We start from the raw sequence: 21,488 nt of genomic DNA on the forward strand, positions 1-21,488 counted from the left end.
TGAACTTATATTCTGGTTGGAAGAGTCAATAAACAAGAAAATACATATATATATCTCTCTCTCTCATGTTATATGGCATCTATAATAATCTGACATATATGTATATGTCAGATATATGTCAGATTATTATAGGTGCCATATAAAATGATAAAGAAGTTTTGGGAAGGAGAGTGATGAAATAAAGCAGAAGGTGGCCTTTAAACAAAGACCTGATGGAAGCAAGGGAGCTGGCTCTGATGATCTTAGGGTAGAGGCTAAAGCCCTACCTGAAGTAAAGCTTGGGGTGTATAAGGAACAGAAAGAAAACATAGTGTGGTTGGAGCAGACTAGTGAAAGAAAAAATGGTGGGAGATAAGATCAGAGAGCTAATGAGGGTGGAGGGAATGATCATGTAGAAGCTCGTAGGCCATAAGAAGTCATTTGGGTTTCAATCTCAGTGTGATGAGAAACAATGGAGAATTTTAAGCACAGGTGTGAAACGATCTGACATATTTTAAAAGCATGGCTCTGGCTATAAAGTAGAGAATTGACTTTGGAGGTACACAAGCAGAAGTAGAGAAACCAGTTAGAACACTCCTAAATTTCAGGTACAAAATTATGCCACTACAGCAAAGGTAGCAGAAATGGTGAGAAATGGATATACTGAGAATACAGAGAAAAGTCTTGCTGATATATTGAATGTAGAGTATGAATAGCTTGATCTTTCACCTCATCTTGGTTGACATTTTAAGATCCTCAATTTATAGTCCATGACCAGTCATGGTGGCTCACGCCTGTAATCCCAACACTTTGGGAAGCCGAGACAGGTGGATCACTTGTGCTCAGGAGTTTGAGACTGGCCTGGGCAACACGGCAAAAAGCCATGTCTACCGAAAATACAAAAAATTAGCCGAACGTGGTGGTGCACGTCTGTAGTCCCAGCTACTCCAGAGGCTGGGTGGAAGGATCGCTTGAGCCTGGGAGGCGGAAGTTGCAGTGAGCCGAGATGGCACCACTGCACTCCAACCTGCATAACAGAGTGAAACCCTCAGCTTGGAAAAAAAAAACCTTATAGTCCATGATTAAAGGAGACAAGATGTGTGTCATTTTTCCTATTTCAACTTCCTGGTATAGAGTACTCTAGGTACTTCCCATACTACAGTCTATATATAAATACTTTCTCTATGGCTAAGTTCTATAAGAACTATTACTACGATTTAATTCAAAAAACATTTTACATCTTATATATCCTGGCATCCTCCATAGTTCCTTAATAAATAACTGTCGTTTCTTATCTCATGTATATAACTAGTAAGAAGCCTCAAAAGTTTTTTTACTATAACATACCATATTTTTCCATATGTTCTTTTCCAGCATACCCAAACATCTGAGGAGCAACTGGGTGTGCAGACAATCCATACTTATTGATCAGGAGGTCAAGATGTTTATCAGTGGGAATGGTCCTATCTGAAAACTAAGAGAGTGGGGACAAAATTTCATAAGTAGCTGACATGATAAGTGTCTCTTTCAAAACTACTACAGCGCTATTAAGACATTTATTTATTCTAAGCCCACAGTACACCAGAAATGGTCAATGTGAATAAAATCAGTTAGGACATGCTCCACAGGGAAACATGGGAAGAAGAAAAAATAATCAAGTGAGGAAATAGGTATTAACTCTTTCAAGAAATATTTATTGGGCATCCAGTATGTGCCAATAACTATTCCAGACATGAGAGAAAAAAGAGTGAACTAATAAGATAGATTTTGTTCACTGGCATTTACAATGGGGAGGGAGGAAGGTAAAAGGTGATGAGGACAATAATAAATAAAAATATTTATGACTCAGTAATGACTAATAAGAAAAGATTAGTATTAAATGACTAATATAAAAAAGAAAATAAATAAAATTTAAAATATAAATAACATTTATATTTCATAATATAAAGCGATCCTCCTATCTCAGCTTCTCAAGTAACTGGGACTACAGGCATGCACCACCATGCCCGACTAATTCTTTTGTATTTTTTTGAATAGCCGGAGTTTCACCATGTTGCCCAGGGTGGTCTTGAATTTCTGGTCGCAAGCAATCCTCCTGCCCCTACCTCCCAAAGTACTGGGATTACAGGCATGAGCCAGGGCACCTGGCTACAATATATTTCTTGGAGGAAGCAAACAACAAAAAACACTTCCTAGAGTTCTCGTAACATTACAGTGAACAGATATATTACTTAAAAGTAGTCTGTGGATAAATTAAAGCTGTAACTATAAAACATAAAGCAACCACTAAAAGCAAAACAAAACAGCAGAGGTATAGTTAATATGCCTATAAGATAGATAAAATGAAATTATAAAAAATTCTCAATTAACAGAAAAGAAGAAAAAAGAACAAAGAAGAGATTGAACAAAAAGAAAACAATCCGCAAATCAGTGGTGTCCAAGTAAATACTTAACAACAGGCTCACTGGGGCAGGATGCAGGGAGCCCTAATCGGTAGCATTTGCCAACTTTTGTGGTATAAATTCTCCCACCATAGCCAGTTTCAATCTACTAACATGGCTGTCACTGAAACCAAACATGGGAGAAGATGTGCATAATCCGATCGTGCAGGATGGTACAAGCTAGTAGGTATCGGTTTCAGCTAACTGCTAGTTTAAACTCAACCACATCAATCAGCACATCAAATGGGAAAGATATAAAAAGTCCAATTAAAAGGCAAATATTATTATATTGTTAAAAAGCAAGACCCCACAATATGCTGTCTACAAAAACCCAATTCAAATATATAGATAAAAATAAGTAAAGGGATGGAAAAATATATACTATTCTAATTCTACTCAAAAGAAAGCTGGATTGGCTATGCTAATATCAAAGTAGATGTAAGATCAAAGAACTAATAACAAGGACTAACGAGGATTATCTCATAATGATGAAGGAGTCAACTTACCAAGAGGATATAACAACCCTAAATGTTAATATATCTAATATCAGAGCTTCAAAATACATGAAACAGAAACTGAAGGAAATAGGCCGGGTGTGGTGGCTCACGCCTGTAATCTCAGCACTTTGGGAGGCAGAAGGCAGGCAGATCATTAGGTCAGGAGTTCAAGACCAGCCTGACCACATGGTGAAACTCTACTAAAAATACAAAAATTAGCCAGACGTGGTGGTGCACGCCTGTAAATCCCAGCTATTCAGGAGGCTGAGGCAGGAGAATCACTTGAACTCGAGAGGTGGAGGTTGCAGTGAGCCAAGATCACACCATTGCACTCCAGCCTGGGTGACAGAGTGAGACTCCATCTAAAAAAAAAAAAAAGAAAAAGAACTGAAGGAAATAGACAAATCTACAGATATAGCAGAGACTGCAATAATTCCCTCTCAATAACTGACAGAACAAATAGACAAATCAGTAAGGTCATAAAAGACTTGACCAACCTTATTAGCCAATTTGACATAAGTAGCATTTATAGAACACTTCATCCACTAAGAAAAAAGTACATATCCTTTTCAAGTGCACACATTATATTTTTCAGAATAAACCATATCCTGAGCCAAAAAACAAGTCTCAAATAAAAAAATATAGGCCGGGCCTGGTGGTCCACACCTATAATCCCAGCACTTTGGGAGGCTGAGACAGGTGGATCACTTGAGTTCAGGAGTTCGAGACCAGCCTGGCCAACATGGTGAACCCCATCTCTACTAAAAATACATAAATTAGCCAGGTGTGGTGGTGTGCACCTACAGCCCCAGCTATTTGGGAGGTTGAGGTGGGAGAACTGCTTGAACCCAGGAGGTGAAGATTGCAGTGAGTCGAGATCACACCACTGCACTCCAGCCTGGGAGACAGAGTGAGACTCTGCCTTGGGAATAAATATATATATATATATGTATAACACACACACATAATATACACATACACACATATATATGTGTGTGTGTGTGTATATTGTGTATATATATATGCATGTGTGTATGTATATTGTGTGTGTATATGTGTGTGTGTATATATATGCGTGTGTGCATATATATGTGTGTGTGTGTGTGTGTGTGTGTGTGTATATATAGTAGCCAGGCATGGTGGGTCATGCCAGCATGGGCAACATAGCAAGATTCTGTCTCTGCAAAAAATTAGCTGGGCATGGCTAATTTAAAATAAAGAATAAATTAAAACCAAAGTAAGGAGAAGAAAGGAAACATCAACGATGAGAGCAGACTGAAATAGAAAATGAGCAGAAAGAAAAAGAATGAGTAGAAATGAGCAGAATAAACTAGAAAAAAGAAGAATATAGGCCAGGCGCCATGGCTCATGCCTGTAATCCCAGCACTTTGGGAGGCCAGGTGGGTGGATCACGAGGTCAGGAGTTTGAGGACAGCCTGGCCAACATGGTGAAACCCCATCGCTACTAAAAATACAAAAATTAGCTGGGCGTGGTGGCAGGCACCTATAATCCCAGCTACTCATGAGACTGAAGCAGAATTGCTTGAACCTGGGAGGCAGAGGTTGCAGTGAGCCGAGATCATGCCATTGCACTCCAGCCTGGGCAACAGAGTGAGACTCTGTCTCAAAAAAAAAAAAAAGAGTATATAGAAAATCAATGAAAACAAAAGCTGGTCCTTCTATTGTAAACTTTCTTTTTCCATGATCACTCTGACAACAAAAGATGACCATGGAAAAAGAGAGAAGATGAAAATTACCAACACCAGAAGAAGGGAGAAGACACATCCAAAGATCCTACATTAAAAAGATGGGAATAACATGAATGACTTTTTACCAATAAGGTTAACAATGTAGATGAACTGGACAAATTCCGTGAAGGACATAAACTATCAAAGCTCGCTTAAAAAAAGAAAAAATAGGCCAGGCGCGGTGGCTCAAGCCTGTAATCCCAGCACTTTGGGAAGCCGAGACGGGTGGATCACGAGGTCAGGAGATTGAGACCATCCTGGCTAACACGGTGAAACCCCGTCTCTACTAAAAAATACAAAAAAAAAAAAAACCAGCCGGCGAGGTGGCGGGCGCCTGTAATCCCAGCTACTCGGGAGGCTGAGGCAGGAGAATGGCGTGAACCTGGGAGGCGGAGTTTGCAGTGAGCTGAGATCCGGCCACTGTGCTCCAGCCTGGGCAACAGAGCGAGACTCTGTCTCAAAAAAAGAAAAAATAGACAACCTGAATAGTAATATATTTACTAAAGAAACTAAACTTAGAAGATTGAAAACTTTCCCATAAAGAAATCACCAGACCATGACCCAAAGATAAGAATGCAAAAAAAAATTTTTTTTTAATTAAAAATATTTTAGGGCTGGATACGGTGGCTCACGCCTGTAATCCCAGTACTTTGGGAGGCCGAGGCAGGCGGACAACCTGAGTTCGGGAGTTTGAGACAAGCCTGACCAACATGGAGAAACCCTGTCTCTACTAAAAATACAAAATTAGCCGGGCGTGGTGGTGCATGCCTGTAATCCCAGCTACTCGGGAGGCTAAGGCGGGAGAATTGCTTGAACCTGGGAGGCAGAGGTTGCGGTAAGCCGAGATTGTGCCATTGCACTCCAGCTTGGGCAACAAGAGGGAAACTCCATCTCAAAAAAAAAAAATGTTTTAAAGAAGAGAAAGTAAGTCACCAGATCAAATGTGAACTGGTGAATTCTACCAAAAATTTAAGAGAAAAAAATACCAATTTACATATAAACTACTCCAAAAAACAGAAGAAAAGAGAAAACTTCCCAGCTATTCTATGAGGCCAGCATTATTCTCATATTAAAACTAGCCTGGGTGTGGTGGCTCACACCTATAATCCCAAAACTTTGGGAAGCCAAGGTGAGCAGATCACTTGAGCCCTGAAGTTCAAGACCAACCTGCACAATGGAAAGAAAACAACAAACCAACACCCTTGCGGACATAAACACAAAAATCCTTAACAAAATTTTAACAAATCAGGCCAGGCCCGGTGGCTCACACCTGTAATCCCAACACTTTGGGAGACCCAGGCGGGAGGATTGCTCGAGCCCAGGAGCTTGAGACCAGCCTGGGCAACATAGGGAGAACCCATCACTTAAAAGAAAAAGATTAACAAGTCAAATCCAATAATATATAAAAAGGATAATATATCATGACCAAATACCAAACATTACCCCAGAATATCGGATAGACCAACAGTCAAACATCAACGAATATAATTCATCATATTAACAAACTAAAAAAGAATAACAAACAAAATAAGAACATCTCAATAGATACCTAAAAAGCTTGTGAAAAAACGTGGCTGGGTACGGTAGCTCACACCTGTAATCCCAGCACTTTAGGAGGCCGAGGCAGGTGGATCACCTGAGGTCAGGAGTTTGAGACCAGCCTGGTCAACATGGTAAAACCCCATTTCTCCTGAAAGTACAAAACTTGGCCCGGCATGGTGGTGGGCGCCTGTAATCCCAGTTACTTTGAAGGTTAAAGCAGGAGAATCAGTTGAAACAGGGAGGCAGAGGTTGCAGTGAGCCAAGACTGTGTCACTGCACTCCATTCAAGCCTGGGAAACAGAGACTACATCTCAAAAAAAAAAAAAAAGGGTGTAAGGTGTGTGCCTGGATTCATCATTTGCATGTGGATATCCAGTTGTCCCAGCACAACTTGTTGAAAAGATTATCTTTTTTCCATTATATTGCCTTTGCTTCTTTGTCAAAGATCAGTTGACTACATTTATGTAGGTCTATTTCTGAATGCTTTATTCTGTTCCAGTTATCTATTTGTCTAATTTGTCTGAACTTTTTTGTCAATACCACACTGTCTTAATTACTGGAGCTTTAGGTAAGTCTTGAAATTGAGTAGTGTCAGTCCTTCTGTTGAACTTGGGAGGGAGACCTGGTCTCAAAAAAAAAAAAAAATAGGCAGAAGGAGTGACTTCTAATTTATATATATTTCCTTTTAATTATACTATGGGATTATGGATGGATTTTACTATTTTATAATTTTTAATAATTTTCAAATAAAAGTCACCAGGGCACATACCATTTACTGCTGAAAAAAACACGTATTTTTCATGTGTCATAAACATTATATATTCACTTATGTAACCTTATTTCTCAATCTTCTCCAGCTGCCACTCTAATCCAGACAGTTTTTCAAGCTGTTCCCTGGGTGTATCATATTCATTCAGACACCCATGACTAGGCTCATGATGCCTTCCCTGACATCTGGGAAGAGCTCATTTCCCCTTACCCACTCCTAAATTATCTTTAAGATCCAACCTAACTTCTACCACTTTTCAAAGGTGTTCTTTAAAGAGGGAAACAACTCATTGATTTGAATGCCTATTAAGTGTCACTTTTGTGGTGTCTAAGAAATATTATCATATGTATTTAAGTTAATTTGGGGTAGAGGTCCTTTAACATCTCAACAGAGAAAATGGAATCAGGTTGATCACATAAGTTAGATAATAGAATAATTTTAGATAACAGTAAAAAATTATCTTCAACTCATTTTCTTTTTTTTTTTTTTTTTGAAACAGAGTCTTACTCTGTCGCCCAGGCTGGAATGCAATGGCACATCTTGGCTCACCGCAACCTCCAACTCCTGGGCTCAGGCAAGTCTCCTGCCTCAGCCTCCTGAGTAGCTGGGATTACAGGCGCACACCACCACACCCGGCTAATTTTTTGTATTTTTAGTAGAGATGGGTTTTGCCATGTTGGCCAGGCTGGTCTCGAACTTCTGGGCTCAAGTGATCCGCCCATCTCAGCCTCCCAAAGTGCTGGGAGTACAGGCATGAGTGAATTTTGGATTTTATTTATTTCTTTTCTTTTCTATAAATTCCATTTAGGATTTTTTTTTTTCATGCCAATAATGTTCTTTTTTGTAGTTTCCTATAGCCTAAAGAGGTTTCCAAGCTGTCTTTTATTTCTCTAAACATAACAAACATGATTAAATCTGCATCCAATAAATCTAGTTTTGGCAGTCTTCAGAGATTACCTTTTACTGCTCCTTCTTTCTTTCGGTTCTCAATTGTGGTGCCTTGTTTCTTTAACACTTGGTTATCTTTAACTGCATGTCCTTGAAATTTTACTGGAAGGGCTCTCAAAGCCTGGAAGAAGGGTGCTTTCCTCCAGAAGAAAATCTGTCTAGGTTACTACAATTCTGGAACTAATTTAGATTCAATTCATGGTTTGAGGTTTCCTGGACCACTCCGATAATGAGAATGTTGGCAGTGATCCCACATGAGGGCTAGTCTGTGATTTATTAACTCAATGAAAGGTTTTACTGGGTTTTTTATCCTCTTTTTTTTTTTCTCCCCTATTTTACTGGATGCCATGATAACTCTCCCTATCATCTCCTGGAAGTGGGCAGTTTTACTTCAGGTTTGTCCTACCCAAAGAGTTTACCCTTACATAGTATCAATTTAATGTGGGTATTAAACTTCAGATCTTGGGAAGGCCTGAGCTTTGACTACTTCCCCTTTCATTCCAGGGGACTATCAAAATTGTGGCTCACAGCTGCCTGATCAGCAAAGATCTTCAAGGCAAAAGTAGTTGCAAATGCTGATGTTAATTATCTGGCATTCATTTGCAGTTCCTCTCTCTTGCTAGTTCTTCAATACCTTTAGGATTTCTTTTTTCATATTCTATCCAAATATTTTAGTTGTCATCAGTGAGAGAACTGGCTCAAAAAACTTGGCTTGCCATTACTAGAATTAGAAGTCCCACATTTTATTAACTCTTTTCAATTTGTTGAATGAATTTCATTTATTGAATGTAATTCATTTATCAAAAAAATGAATACATGAATGGCTTTCAAATTAAATAGATAAGTCAACTTCAAATTCAATAGTCTCATATCTTTGAACACCAGTTTCATCATTGGTAAAATAAACAGTTTGAACAAAATTATCTCTAAGATTCTTCACTACTCTAAAATACCAAGATCTATGCATACATATAAGTATCACCTTTCAACTTTTGGATTATATTAGCTCATTTAGTAACTATGCCAAAATAACACTCACTTTTATTCCAAGGCTTCCCTTACTCATCTTCTCAAACCCAAGAGCCAAGACACATTCTGCCACACCTTAAAGGAAAATGTAATTATTTTGAAAATTCAAATTTCTAAACACCAACAAAATACCATTAAATACTTCAATTCAAATAAGTGCGTCAAATGAGAGCACAGTGGCTCAAACTTCTAGTCCCATTAGTTTGGGAAATCAAAGCAGATGAATTGCTTGAGGCCAGGAGGTCAAGACCAGCCAGGGCAACATAGTAAGACTCTGTCTCTACAAAAATTTAAAAACTTAAAATGTTTGAAAAATCAGCTGAGTGTGGTGGTACACACCTGTAGTCCTAGTGACTTGGTAAGCTGAGGCAGGAGGTCACTTGAGCCCAGAAATTCTGCCTCTAAATAAATAAGCCAATTTACATAAAATGTAAAATCATACTATAATCCCACAAAGGTTTTTGTCGTTGTTGTTGTTTGTTTGCTTTTTTTTTCTGACACAAAGTGTCAATCTGTCACCGAGACTGGAGTAGAGTAGCAGGCTCACAGCTCACTGCAGCTTCAACCTCTCAGGCTCAAGCGATCCTCCCACCTCAGCTCTCTATTAGCTAGAGCTAATTTTTGTATTTTTTGTAGAGAAAGTTTTACCGTGTTGCTTAGGCTGGTCTTGAGCTCCTGGGCTCAAGCGATCTGTCCACCCCAGCCTCCCAAGTGCTAGGATTACAGGCATAAGCCACTATGCCCAGCACCACAAAGGTTTTTTTGGTTTTTGTTTTGTTTTTTTTTTTGAGACAGTGTCTCACTCTGTCACCAAGGCTGAAGTGCAGCAATGCAATCATGGCTCACTGAAGCCTAGACCTCCTGGGCCCAAGCAATCTGCCTGTAGCTGGGACCACAGGCCAGTTTTCTTGCTTTTTTTTTTTTTTTTTTTGTAGAGATGGAGTCTCACCATGTTGCCCAGGCTGGTCTCAAATTCCTGGGCTCAAGTGATCCACCCACCTCAGCCTCCCAAAGTGCTGGGATTACAGACGTAAGCCACCAACCAGCCAAAGTTTTTAATAACAGAAAAATTACAGAGACAATCTTTATATTCTTCTAGATAAGAGGAAAAACCGGGCTGGGCATGGTGAATCACTCCTGTAATCCCAAAACTTTGGGAGGCCAAGGCAGATGTATTGCTTGAGACCAGGAGTTCTAGACCAGTCTGGGCAACATGGCAAGACCCCGTCTCTACAAAATACACAAAAATTGGTCGGGTGTGGTGGCGCACACCTATGATCCCAACTATTAATACTTAGGAGGCTGAGGTGGGAGGATCACCTGAGCCCAAGAGGCATAGGTTGTAGGAGCTGAGATCATGCTACCACACTGTTGCCTAGATGAGAGAGTGAGGCCCTGTCTCTAAAAAAAGAAAAGAAGAAAAATCAATAAGGTGCTTAATTCTTCTCTTCTCAATACGTTAATAAAATTTCGTGTTAATGTGGAAATATGTTTCAGTAATTAATATAAAAAGCTAATTTAGAATCACATTTAGAAAAACATTAAAAATTTGAAATTAAAAATTAAAAAATCAACCCAATGAAAATCTCAAAAGAATTATTTTTGGAGAGAGGGGGCACCTAAAAATGATGTTGTTAAAGTTCAACTGAAGAGCCAAACATTCCTGCAGGAGCTGAATTAAAAAAAAAAAAAAGACAGGATTGCCACATTTTTTCCTAAAAAAATAAAAGAAATATAATGTAACAAAAACAGGGACCACTAGCATTATCAAACAATATAAAGTTCCAATAATTAAAACGCTGGGTAGTAAAACAGTAATCAACAATCAAATCAGTGGAACAGAGAGACGACCTAATAAAAAACCCTAGAATATATGGAAACATAGGATATGATACATATACAAAAGAAGTGAAAATACACAGCCACAAAAAAAAAAAGTATACACAATGGCATTATCTTCGCCCTCCCCTGACCATTTTTAAAAGACAGTGTCTTGCTCTGTTGCCCAGGCTGGAGTATAGTGGCACAGTTATGACTGTGCAGTTATGACTGCAAACTGCAGCCTCAGTCTCAAGACTCAAGCGATCCTCCTGCCTCAGCCTCCCAAGAAGCCAGGATTACAGGTGCCATGCTCACTATGGCAGCATTATTCATAACAGCCAAAAAAAACAGAAACAATCCCTCAACTGATGGAAACCAAAAAAAAAAAAATACGCAAGCAACAATGTCTATCAACTGATAAATAGGTAGAAGAAATGTGGTATAGCCATCCTAGCACTTTGAGGGGCCAAGGCAGGAAGATCGCTTAAAGCCATTAGCTGGAGATCAGCCTCGGCAACATAGCAAGACCTCATTTCTACTTATTTTACTTTTTATTTTTCTTCTACATTTAAAAAACAGTCCATCTATTTTTTAATGTGATATAGCCATACAATGGAATATTATTTGGCCATGAAAAGGAATTAAGTACTGATATATGCTGCAACATGAATATACTGTGAAAACATTGTGTTAAGTGAAATAAACCACAAAAGGCCATGTATTGTACAATTCCATTTATATAAATATTCAGAATATGAAATTCCACAAAGAGAAAGTAAATTAGTGGTTTCTAGGGACTGAGGGGAGGAGAAAATGGAGAATGACTGCTAATGGGTACAGGGTTTCTTTCTCTAATATGACCAGGTGTGGTGGTTCACACTTGTAATCCCAGCACTTTGGGAGGCCGAGGTGGGTGGACCACTTGAGGTCAGGAGTTTGAGACCAGCCTGGCCAACATAGTGAAACCCCATCTCTATTAAAAATACAAAAAAATTAGCCAGGCATGGTGGTGGGTATCTGTAATCCCAGCTACTCGGGAGGCTGAGGCAGGAGAATCACTTGAACCTGGGAGGTGGAGGTTGCAGTGAGGTGAGATTACACAACTGCACTCCAGTCTGGGCAACAGAGCAAGACTCACTCTCCAAAAAAAAAAAAAAGTTCTAATATTACATAGTGGTGATAGGTATACAATTCTGTGAATATACAAAAAACACTGAATTGTACATTTTTAAAAGGTGAGTTTTATGGTCTATAAATTATATCTCACAATGCCTTTTTAACTTTCTTTTACTTTAATTTTTTTTTTTTTTTTTAGAGACAGAGTCTCACTGCGTTGCCCAGGCTAGAGTGCAGTGGTATGATCATACATCCTCCAGCCTCAGCCTCCTGAGTAGCTGGGACCACCATGTCTCGCTAATTTTTTTTTTATTTTGTGTAAACGTAGGGTCTAACTACATTGCCCAGGGTGGTCTTGAACTCCTAGGCTCAAATGATGCTCTTGTCTTGGTCCCCCAGAGTGTTGAAATTACCAGTATGAGCCACCATGCCTGGATGATAAAGCCTTTTTTTTGGTTTTTGGTTTTATTTTTTTTTTTTGAGACAAGCTCTGGCTCTATCGCCCAAGCTGGAGTGCAGTGGTACCATCTAGGCTCACTGCAATCTCTGTCTCCCAGGCTCAAGCCATCCTCCCACCTCAGCCTCCCAGGTAGCTGGGACTACAGATGCATGCCACCATACCCAGTTAATTTTTGTATTTTTTTGTAGAGACGGGGTTTTGTTACGTTGCCCAGAACTAGTCTCGAATTCACAAGCTCAAACAATCCACCCGCCTCGGCCTCCCAAAGTGCTGGGGTTATAAGCATAAGCCACCACACCCGGCCTGATATGGCCTTTTTTAAAACAAATACATTATAAAATAATTCCTCTGATGGTCGTGTGATTAAATGATTAAAATGGGGCAATATTTAAGTACACTAGACAAGCACTCCTTACCACCCTGAATCAGCTGGCGGGCCATAAACAAAGCAGTAGAACCAGTAGAGCAGTTATTGTTGACATTGATTATAGGAATTCCAGTCATTCCCAAACTGTGATAGATAGCCCTCTGCCCACAGGTAGAGTCACCTGAATAGAAAAACAAAAATTTTAATATGGAGAATTATGGAGCTGCAATGCAACATAATACTACATTATGTGTTTTTTTTAATATTATACCTTTGCCTAGCATATAACACGTGCAAGACAATAAATATCTTAGAAACAGGTTTTTTTTGTCTTTTTTTTGTTGTTGTTATTTAGTTTTTATTTCATAATCATAAACTTAACTCTGCAATCCAGCTAGGCATGGGAGAGAACAAGGAAAACACGGAACCCAAAGGGAACTGCAGAGAGAGCACAAAGATTCTAGGATACTGCGAGCAAATGGGGTGGAGGGGTGCTCTCCTGAGCTACAGAAGGAATGGTCTGGTGGTTAAGATAAAACACAAGTCAAACTTATTCGAGTTGTCCACAGTCAGCAATGGTGATCTTCTTGCTGGTCTTGCCATTCCTGGACCCAAAGCGCTCCATGGCCTCCACAATATTCATGCCTTCTTTCACTTTGCCAAAGACCACATGCTTGCCATCCAACCACTCAGTCTTGGCAGTGCAGATGAAAAACTGGGAACCATTTGTGTTGGGTCCAGCATTTGCCATGGACAAGATGCCAGGACCTGTATGCTTTAGGATGAAGTTCTCATCTTCAAATTTCTCCCCATAGATGGACTTGCCACCAGTGCCATTATGGCGTGTGAAGTCACCACCCTGACACATAAACCCTGGAATAATTCTGTGAAAGCAGGAACCCTTATAACCAAATCCTTTCTCTCCAGTGCTCAGAGCACGAAAATTTTCTGCTGTCTTTGGAACCTTGTCTGCAAACAGCTCGAAGGAGACGCGGCCCAAGGGCTCGCCGTCGACGGCAATGTCGAAGAACACGGTAGGGTTGACCATGGCTAGTAGTACAAGAATTTCCTCGGCGGCAGCGTCTGCAAAGCCTAGAAACAGTTTTAACGCTAACCATCATTTACTCTGCAAAAAAGACTGAAAACAGAATATATGTGCACTTTCTTTATATAATATAGAGGTAGAGAAGTAAAGAAATGATCAGTTGAGGCCGGGCGCGGTGGCTCAAGCCTGTAATCCCAGCACTTTGGGCGGCCGAGATGGGCGGATCACGAGGTCAGGAGATCGAGACCATCCTGGCTAACACGGTGAAACCCCGTCTCTACTAAAAAATACAAAAAACTAGCCGGGCGACGTGGCGGCGCCTGTAGTCCCAGCTACTCGGGAGGCTGAGGCAGGAGAATGGCGTGAACCCGGGAGGCGGAGCTTGCAGTGAGCTGAGATCCAGCCACAGCACTCCAGCCTGGGTGACAGAGCCAGATTCCGTCTCAAAAAAAAAAAAAAAAGAAACGATCAGTTAATAGAAAACAATTCCATCTGGCTAAGGCTATATGATAAAGAAAGCAATATTTCATTAACATCTAAATGTTGAATAAAAATCTTTAAACCTTGGCCAGGTGCGGTGGCTCACGTCTGTAATCCCAGCACTTTGGGAGGCCAAGGCAGGCAGATCACAAGATCAGGAGATCAAGACCATCCTAGCTAACACAGTGAAACTCCATCTCTACTAAAAATACAAAAAATTAGCCAGGTGTGGTGGCATGCACCTGTAATCCCAGCTACTTAGGAGGCTGAGGCAGAAGAATCACTTGAACTAGGAGGCAGAGGTTGCAGTGAGCCAAGATTGTACCACTGCACTCCAGCCTGGGTGACAGAGCGAGACTCAGTCTCAAATAAATAAATAAATAAATAAATAAATAAATAAAATATTTAAACCTATGACAGTGATTAAAAGCCATGATTTACTTTTCATATAAAGATTCCACAACTTCGAAAAGTTTAAAAGACCCTGCATGCCAAGGCATTCCAGGAAAACATGATCCACGTTAAATACACATGTGACTTCCTTTCCCAAGTGTAAAAAAGTAAAGTAGAGGTTCCTCTTCAAAGACTTTCCTCCCCATTTAATTAGGAATAGATAGTAACTTCTCTTAGAAGCAAAATGTATTCAAAGACCTCTGCTAACATTCTTAAATATCTGCTAGCCATGGTAAAGAAATCAATGTACTTTATGTTCTTAGCTCCCACTATTTAGCCTAAGTATTTGCCCTGGCATGCTTATACTGGTCCAAGCAAGCATTAGGTCATAACCTGTTCCTCTTCCTTATTTGAAGGTGTTTTTTACGTTTCTTGGCATTCCACAAGTTACTTCCTCCTTCCTTGGTTCTCCTCTGTCTTTGCCTCTTTTAAAAAGTTCTAAGTTGCTAGCCAATCGAGATAAATACAGAATGTGAGGTTCCATTCCAGCCAATGGAACTGGACACAGCAGTAGGGTGGACACATCAGGTTATACATGATCCTGTCTCCTTTGTTTGGTGTACTCTCGTGGCAAAACTGCTGGCAAGTGTACCCTTTCTGCAGGAAGTAAAAATGGCCTTGCTGAGTAAATTAAATTCATGTTCAAGTGCTATTTCTTTACGGCACCAAGGAACAAGCATTTCAAACACAAGTAACATGACCACCAAGGTAGACCTGCTGGAGCAGTGTGATGGGAATATCTGAAGGTACAGGCTCCAGGAGTCTTCAGCAAAATCAGGAAAGTTAGGGATCTGCTTTTCAATAAATATATTCTGCATCCCTTTAACCCAGTATGTTTCTCTTCTAGAATTCTCTTGATATTTTGAAATCTCAAAGAAATAAATCATATATATGCACAAATATTCATCTACAGTAACACCTACTATAGTATTTTAATAATACTGTATATATTCATAGTATTTTTATAATAACTAGAATTTAGAAAATATCATTACTACTTCTAAATAAGCTATAGTAGACCTTCAAGAGTAGAATATCATATAATCATATAAAATGATGTAGGGGTTCCCCCACACACCCCACCCCTTTGCCAAAAAAAAAAAAAATGTTGTTGGGGTTGGGGGAAACAGAGAGATGTTAGTCAACTGGTACAAACTTTCAGTTATAAGATAAACAAGTTCTGTGGATCTAATGTACAGCATGGGTGGTAATTAATGTACTAATTAACTGGATTGTGGTAATTATTGCACAATATATACATAAATCATCTTATTTTACACCTTGAATATAGTCAATCTTTATTTGACATTAAGTATTTCTTAAATGCTGTGAAAAGACTGGAACTTTTAAATATCCATTAAAAGGGGATTGATAAAATAAATTATAATACATGTATTCAATGAAACACTATGCTTTTTTTTTTTCTTTTTTTTTTGAGATAGAGTCTCACTCTGTTGCCCAGGCTGGAGTGCAATCTCAGCTCACTGCAACCTCTGCCTCCTGGATTCAAGCGATTCTCCTGCTTCTCCCTCCTGAGTAGCTGGGACTACAGATACATTTTTTGTATTTTTAGTAGAGGAAGGGTTTCACCATGTTCGCCAGATGATCTCGATCTCCTGACCTCGTAATCCGCCCGCCTCGGCCTCCCAAAGTGCTGGGATTACAGGCGTGAGCCACAGTGCCTGGCCGTATTTTTAAAAAGGCCAAAGAAGATCTTTACAGTATGATTTGGAATAGTCACCAAAAGAAAAATTACACTAGGTTGACACATAAGGGAAATATATAAATAGTGGTAATTCCCTTAAATCAGACTTTGAATTCTGAGGGTTTTTTTCTTTTTTCAATGCAAATATAATTGAATGAATTCTGAGTTTTTGAGGGTTAAAATTCACTAACGTCTCTGTATTGTTTGTGTAGTTGCTGCTAGATTTAGGTAAAAAAAATTTAGAATACACAGTTTAATACATACCAAAAACATAGCCAACACATGCCTGGTCCACTGCTGAATAAGGGATCTGTGCATCAGCTAAAGCCTTCTGGCCTATAAAAACAAAAGGTTTTTATCAAAAAGTGTTTTAAGTATTTGTTTTAGGAGAGTAAAAATTAAGCTTAGAGTTTTCTCAAAGTAAACTACTCTATATAGTCCATGCTCAATTCAAATGACAAATCCTTCAGCAAATCATCTCAGATCTCTAATTTCAAAAGTAATCATTTTTTTCTCTAAGCTACTGCATCACCTTTCCGTATCTCCTTTTTGGTACTTAACACTTTCTGTTAGAACTTCACATTTATCTACATTAAATCTGAAGAGTCTTATAGCTCCTTAATGACACGGTCCTTGTCTTATTCATCCCTGTAGCTCCACTGCACATCTAGAGGGTAAAATGAGAAAGACTGTCATTACTGGGAGCAGACAGCACGAATGTGCTCATCTTACAAAGCCAAGATCAAGAGATGACTCTGTCTATGGAACAAGAAAGGGAGCTTAAGGATGCTATCAAAAGTGGCAGAAATAACTAGTGGATGAACTGAGAAAAATTATGTAAATAAATGAGAAAAATTATGTAAGTAAACTGGAAAGAAGACAGTGAGGTTGAAAAAAAAGTGTGAGCTAAATCCTCATTTATGACAGTGAGAAAAAACAGACATCTAAAACTGACAAATCAAAAACTTGAGGAAGTATTTAGATAACCACTAGAAGAACTAAAGCAAAACAAGTTAAAAGAAGTTGTCCATGGGGGACAGGCCTGAGAATTACAAGCCACTCTTCATTCCTTTTTTTTTTTTTTTTTTTTAAGGACAAGGTCTCTCTCTGTCACTGGAGTGCAGTGCTATGATCATAACTCACTGTAGTCTCAAACTCCTGGGCTTAAATGATCCTCCCACCTTGGCTTCCCAAAGTGAGGGGTAAGAGACATGAGTCACCACACCTGGCCCTGTATTCCTGTATTTTCTTTCTTTCTTCTTTTTTTTTTTTGTGAGACAGAGTCTTGCTCTGTCGCCCAGGCTGGAGTGCAAAGGCGCCATCTCGGCTCACTGCAACCTCCACCTCCCAGGTTCAAGTGATTCTCCTGCCTCAGCATCCCAAGTAACTGGGATTACAGGCACCCACTACCACGTTACTTTTTGTATTTTTAGTAGAGAGGGGGTTTCGCTATGTTGGCCATGCTGGTCTCAAACTCCTGACCTCAGGTGATCCGCCTCCCTTGACCTCCCAAGGTGCTGGAATTACAGGCGTGAGCCACCAAGCCCAGCCTCTTTTTTTTTTTTAACCATATAAATGTATTTGAAAAATTCCTTTAATTCACAAACATACTAATTATAATAATCAATTATAATTTATGAAGTAATTGATTACAGAATTGGGTTAGTCAAACAATGAGTTATCTTTTCCTGCTTAACCTATGGGCAAAAAATAAATGTCTTACATTAATGTTCACGAGATTATGTTGAGAAGAACATTCTCATATGTTGCCAATGAGACTCTAAGGGTGTAAATGCTGAAAATTAATTTGGCAAGAATCTTAGTTGACACGGTGGCTTACTGTACTTTAGGAGGCTGAAGTGGGAGGATCACTTGAGCCCAGGAGTTTGAGACCAGCCTGGGCAACATAGTGGGAACCCATCTCTACAAAAAATAAAAATTAGCCAGGTGTGGTAGCATACACCTGTGGTCCCAGGTACCTGGGAAAGTGAAGAGGGAGGATCACTTGAATCCTGGAGGTCAAGGCTACAGAGAGCTGTGATCTCACCACTGCACTCTAGCCTGGGCAACAGAGCCAGACCCTGTTTCAAACAAACAAAAAAAAGAGGCCAGGCATAGTGGCTCATTCCTGTAATCCTAGCACTTTGGGAGACCAAGGCAGGAGCATTCCTTGAGCCCAGGAATTCGAGACCAACCTGGGCAACATGGCAAAACCCCGTCTCTACAAAAAATACAAAAATTAGGGAGGCATGGTAGTGTGTGTCTGTGGTCCCAGCAACTTGGGAGGCTGAGGTATAAGGATTGCTTGAGCCCAGGAGGTCAAGGCTGCTGTGAGCCATGATCACACTATTGCACTCCAGCCTAGGCAACAGAGGGAGACCATGTCTCAATTAAAAAAAAAAATTTTTAAATGATCATATTCACTCTCCCTACGATTCTACTTCTAGGCTCTTTCCTCAAAAATAAACAGAGATTAGAACAAACATTTATTTAGCAAAATGTTCACTACAATTTTTCTAAAATATCAAAAACTTGGGAACCTAATTGTCCAACAAAAATAATGGCATATATATATAATAATATATTATGCACAACTTAAACATTCTTTTCCAAACAATTTTTTTTTTTTTTTTTTTTTTTGAGATAGACTCTCACTCTGTTGCCTAGGCTAGAGTGTAGTGGCGCTAACTCAGCTCACTGCAAGCTCCGCCTCCCGGGTTCACATCATTCTACTGCCTCAGCCTCCTGAGTAGCTGGGAATACAGGTGCCCGCCACCATGCCTGGCTAATTTTTTGTATTTTTAGTAGAGACGGAGTTTCACCGTGTTAGCCAGGATGGTCTCGAACTCTTGAGCTCAGGTGATCTGCCCGCCTCAGCCTCCCAAAGTGCTGGGATTACAGGCATGAGCCACCATGCCTGGCCCTTTTCCAAACAATTGTAAGTAAAAGGGGAAATGCTCATGATAAAATCAATTTCAGAAATAAGGATACAAGCCAAGTGCAGTGGCGAATGCCTGTAGTCTCAGCTACTCAGGAGGACTGCTTAAGCCCAGGAGTTTGAGGTGGAATGCACTATGACTGGCCCTGTGAATAGCCACTGCACTCAAGCCTGGGCAGCATAGTGAGATGTTGTCCTTAAAAATATATAAATATATAAATAGGATACAAAACTACAAACGTGATCCCATATAGCCATAGAGAGAAAATGCTAAAATAGAATAACACCAAGATACTAATAGTGACTAGGTCTGGGTCAAAATTTTGTTTTCTTTAGTACATAATTATTTGTTACAATAAAACACATGCATTGCTCTTATAATCAGTGGGAAAGAATGAGTTACAAAAAGGTATGTTTAGCTGGTACTCTGTACCTCCTTTAAATGATAACAGCAGGCCAGGCATGATAGCTCGTGCCTGTAATCCTAGCACTTTGGGAGGCCGAGGCAGGTGGATCACCCGAGCTCAGGAGTTCAAAACCAGCCTGGACAACATGGTTAAACCCCATTTTTACTAAAAATACAAAAGTTAGCCAGGTGTGGTGGCAGGTGCCTGTAAATCCCAGCTACTCAGGAAGCTCAGGCAGGAGAATCACTTGAACCCAGGGAACAGAGGTTGCAGTGAGCTGTGACTGAGCCACTTCACTGTAGCCAGGGCCAAAGAGCAAAACTCCATCTCAAAAAAAAAAAAAAAAAAAAAAAAATGCTAACAGCATGTTGTACCTTTCACAGTCTACTACTCACTGTCTCTCTAAACTTGGCCTTATTTTCCCTACTAGATGGTAAGAACCTTGGATCAGTATACCACACCAATCTGAAACCTTCCCAGTGCCCAGGAGACACTCACTATTTGCTGCACACTTTTTCCTAATGTCAGATTTTCTGTATAAGCTTTCAGATTAAAATAATTATTAAATAAAAATGTTAAAAGGATGAGAAAACAATGGAAGCACAGAAGTTAACCATCTGAAAACGTTTCAAAGAGTTCCATGGTTGCTATATCATTCAAACACATGTCACATGCATTTAGATGTAAAGGGGTCCCCAACTATTCTCTGAGGAAAAGGAGGATACAGGAATGTATAAAGAGTAGAAGTCCTTAAATAATGGAAGTGACAGGACACAATTCTGCTGGTGTGCTCCCCTCCATTCTATGCATTTAGGAAATAATGGGAAAGAAAAGGGAGCAGAACCCCCTCCTACAAGCAGTCTGGAGAAGTGGGGTAAGACTTCTGAACCAATACCTCTGCCTCAACACCACAGTCTACAAATGAATCCAGAGACAGCAAGTGCAAAAGCATCTACAGAATCTCGGGGATTTTTATCCGCAAGTTGTACTTGAATAAATGTTTGACGAAATGTGACTGATGTGGTCTAAAGATGCTGTAGGTGAGATCTATGAGTGGAGTAATCCTTTGGCACTGCTCACTTCTTCACATAATTAGAATGGGGGAGTATTTTTAAGAGCAAACCTAGATTTTAAAAGTTTTAAGTTTTGTCCGGGTGCAGTGGCTCACATCTGTATCCCACCATGGAAGGCCAAGGCAGGCGAATCACTCAAGCTCAGGAGTTCAAGACCAGCCTGGGAAACATGGTGAAACCCTGTCTCTACAATTTAATTTTAATAACTAAAAAAAAAAAAATAATAATAATAATAATAATAATAAAGTTTTAAGTTTTATCCCATATAAAAGTTCATTTATTAAAAGATATTTACTTTCCTAATGTTGCTTGCAAACACAGTGAATATTAATAAGTAAGCTGAGTAAATCAGACTGGCTTTTTTTTTTTTTTTTTAAGAGACCTGGGCACTCAGTTGCCCAGGGTGGAGTACAGTGATGTGATCTCGGCTCACTGCAACCTCCACCTCCCAGGTTCAAGCAATTCTCTTGCCTCAGCTTCCTAAGTAGATGAGACTGCAGGCACCCACCACCATGCCCAGCTCATTTTTGTATTTTTTAGTAGAAATGAGGTTTCACTATATGTTGGCCAGGCTGGTCTCGAACTCCTGACCTCAGGCAAGCTCCGCCTGCCTTGGCCTCCCAAAGTGTTGGGATTACAGGCATGAGTCACCATGCCTGGCCAGATTTCT

At 39.8% G+C, this 21,488-nt stretch overlaps 1 protein-coding gene across 5 annotated transcripts in view; it reads right to left on the bottom strand.

Moving 5' to 3' along the window:
- Positions 1–21,488, bottom strand: part of SCP2 (sterol carrier protein 2) — a 122,924-nt gene that overhangs the window by 76,716 nt on the left and 24,720 nt on the right. For 4 of the 5 annotated variants that reach the window (XR_002725575.1, XM_023188385.2, XM_023188391.3 and 1 more), the window contains 4 exons: positions 16,665–16,736; positions 12,767–12,898; positions 8,964–9,028; positions 1,327–1,453 (listed from right to left, as the gene is read on the bottom strand). Coding sequence is in view for 4 of the 5 variants with exons in the window: in XM_023188385.2 (XP_023044153.1) it covers positions 1,327–1,453; positions 8,964–9,028; positions 12,767–12,898; positions 16,665–16,736 (396 nt within the window). In the remaining variant the exon portion in view is untranslated. Of the gene's footprint in view, positions 1–1,326; positions 1,454–8,963; positions 9,029–12,766; positions 12,899–13,061; positions 13,810–16,664; positions 16,737–21,488 lie in introns of those variants that run through there. The other variant, XM_023188406.1, reaches the window with a different exon arrangement.

The sequence above is a fragment of the Piliocolobus tephrosceles genome, chromosome 1 (assembly GCF_002776525.5).
Source record: "Piliocolobus tephrosceles isolate RC106 chromosome 1, ASM277652v3, whole genome shotgun sequence".
NCBI lineage: Eukaryota > Metazoa > Chordata > Mammalia > Primates > Cercopithecidae > Piliocolobus > Piliocolobus tephrosceles.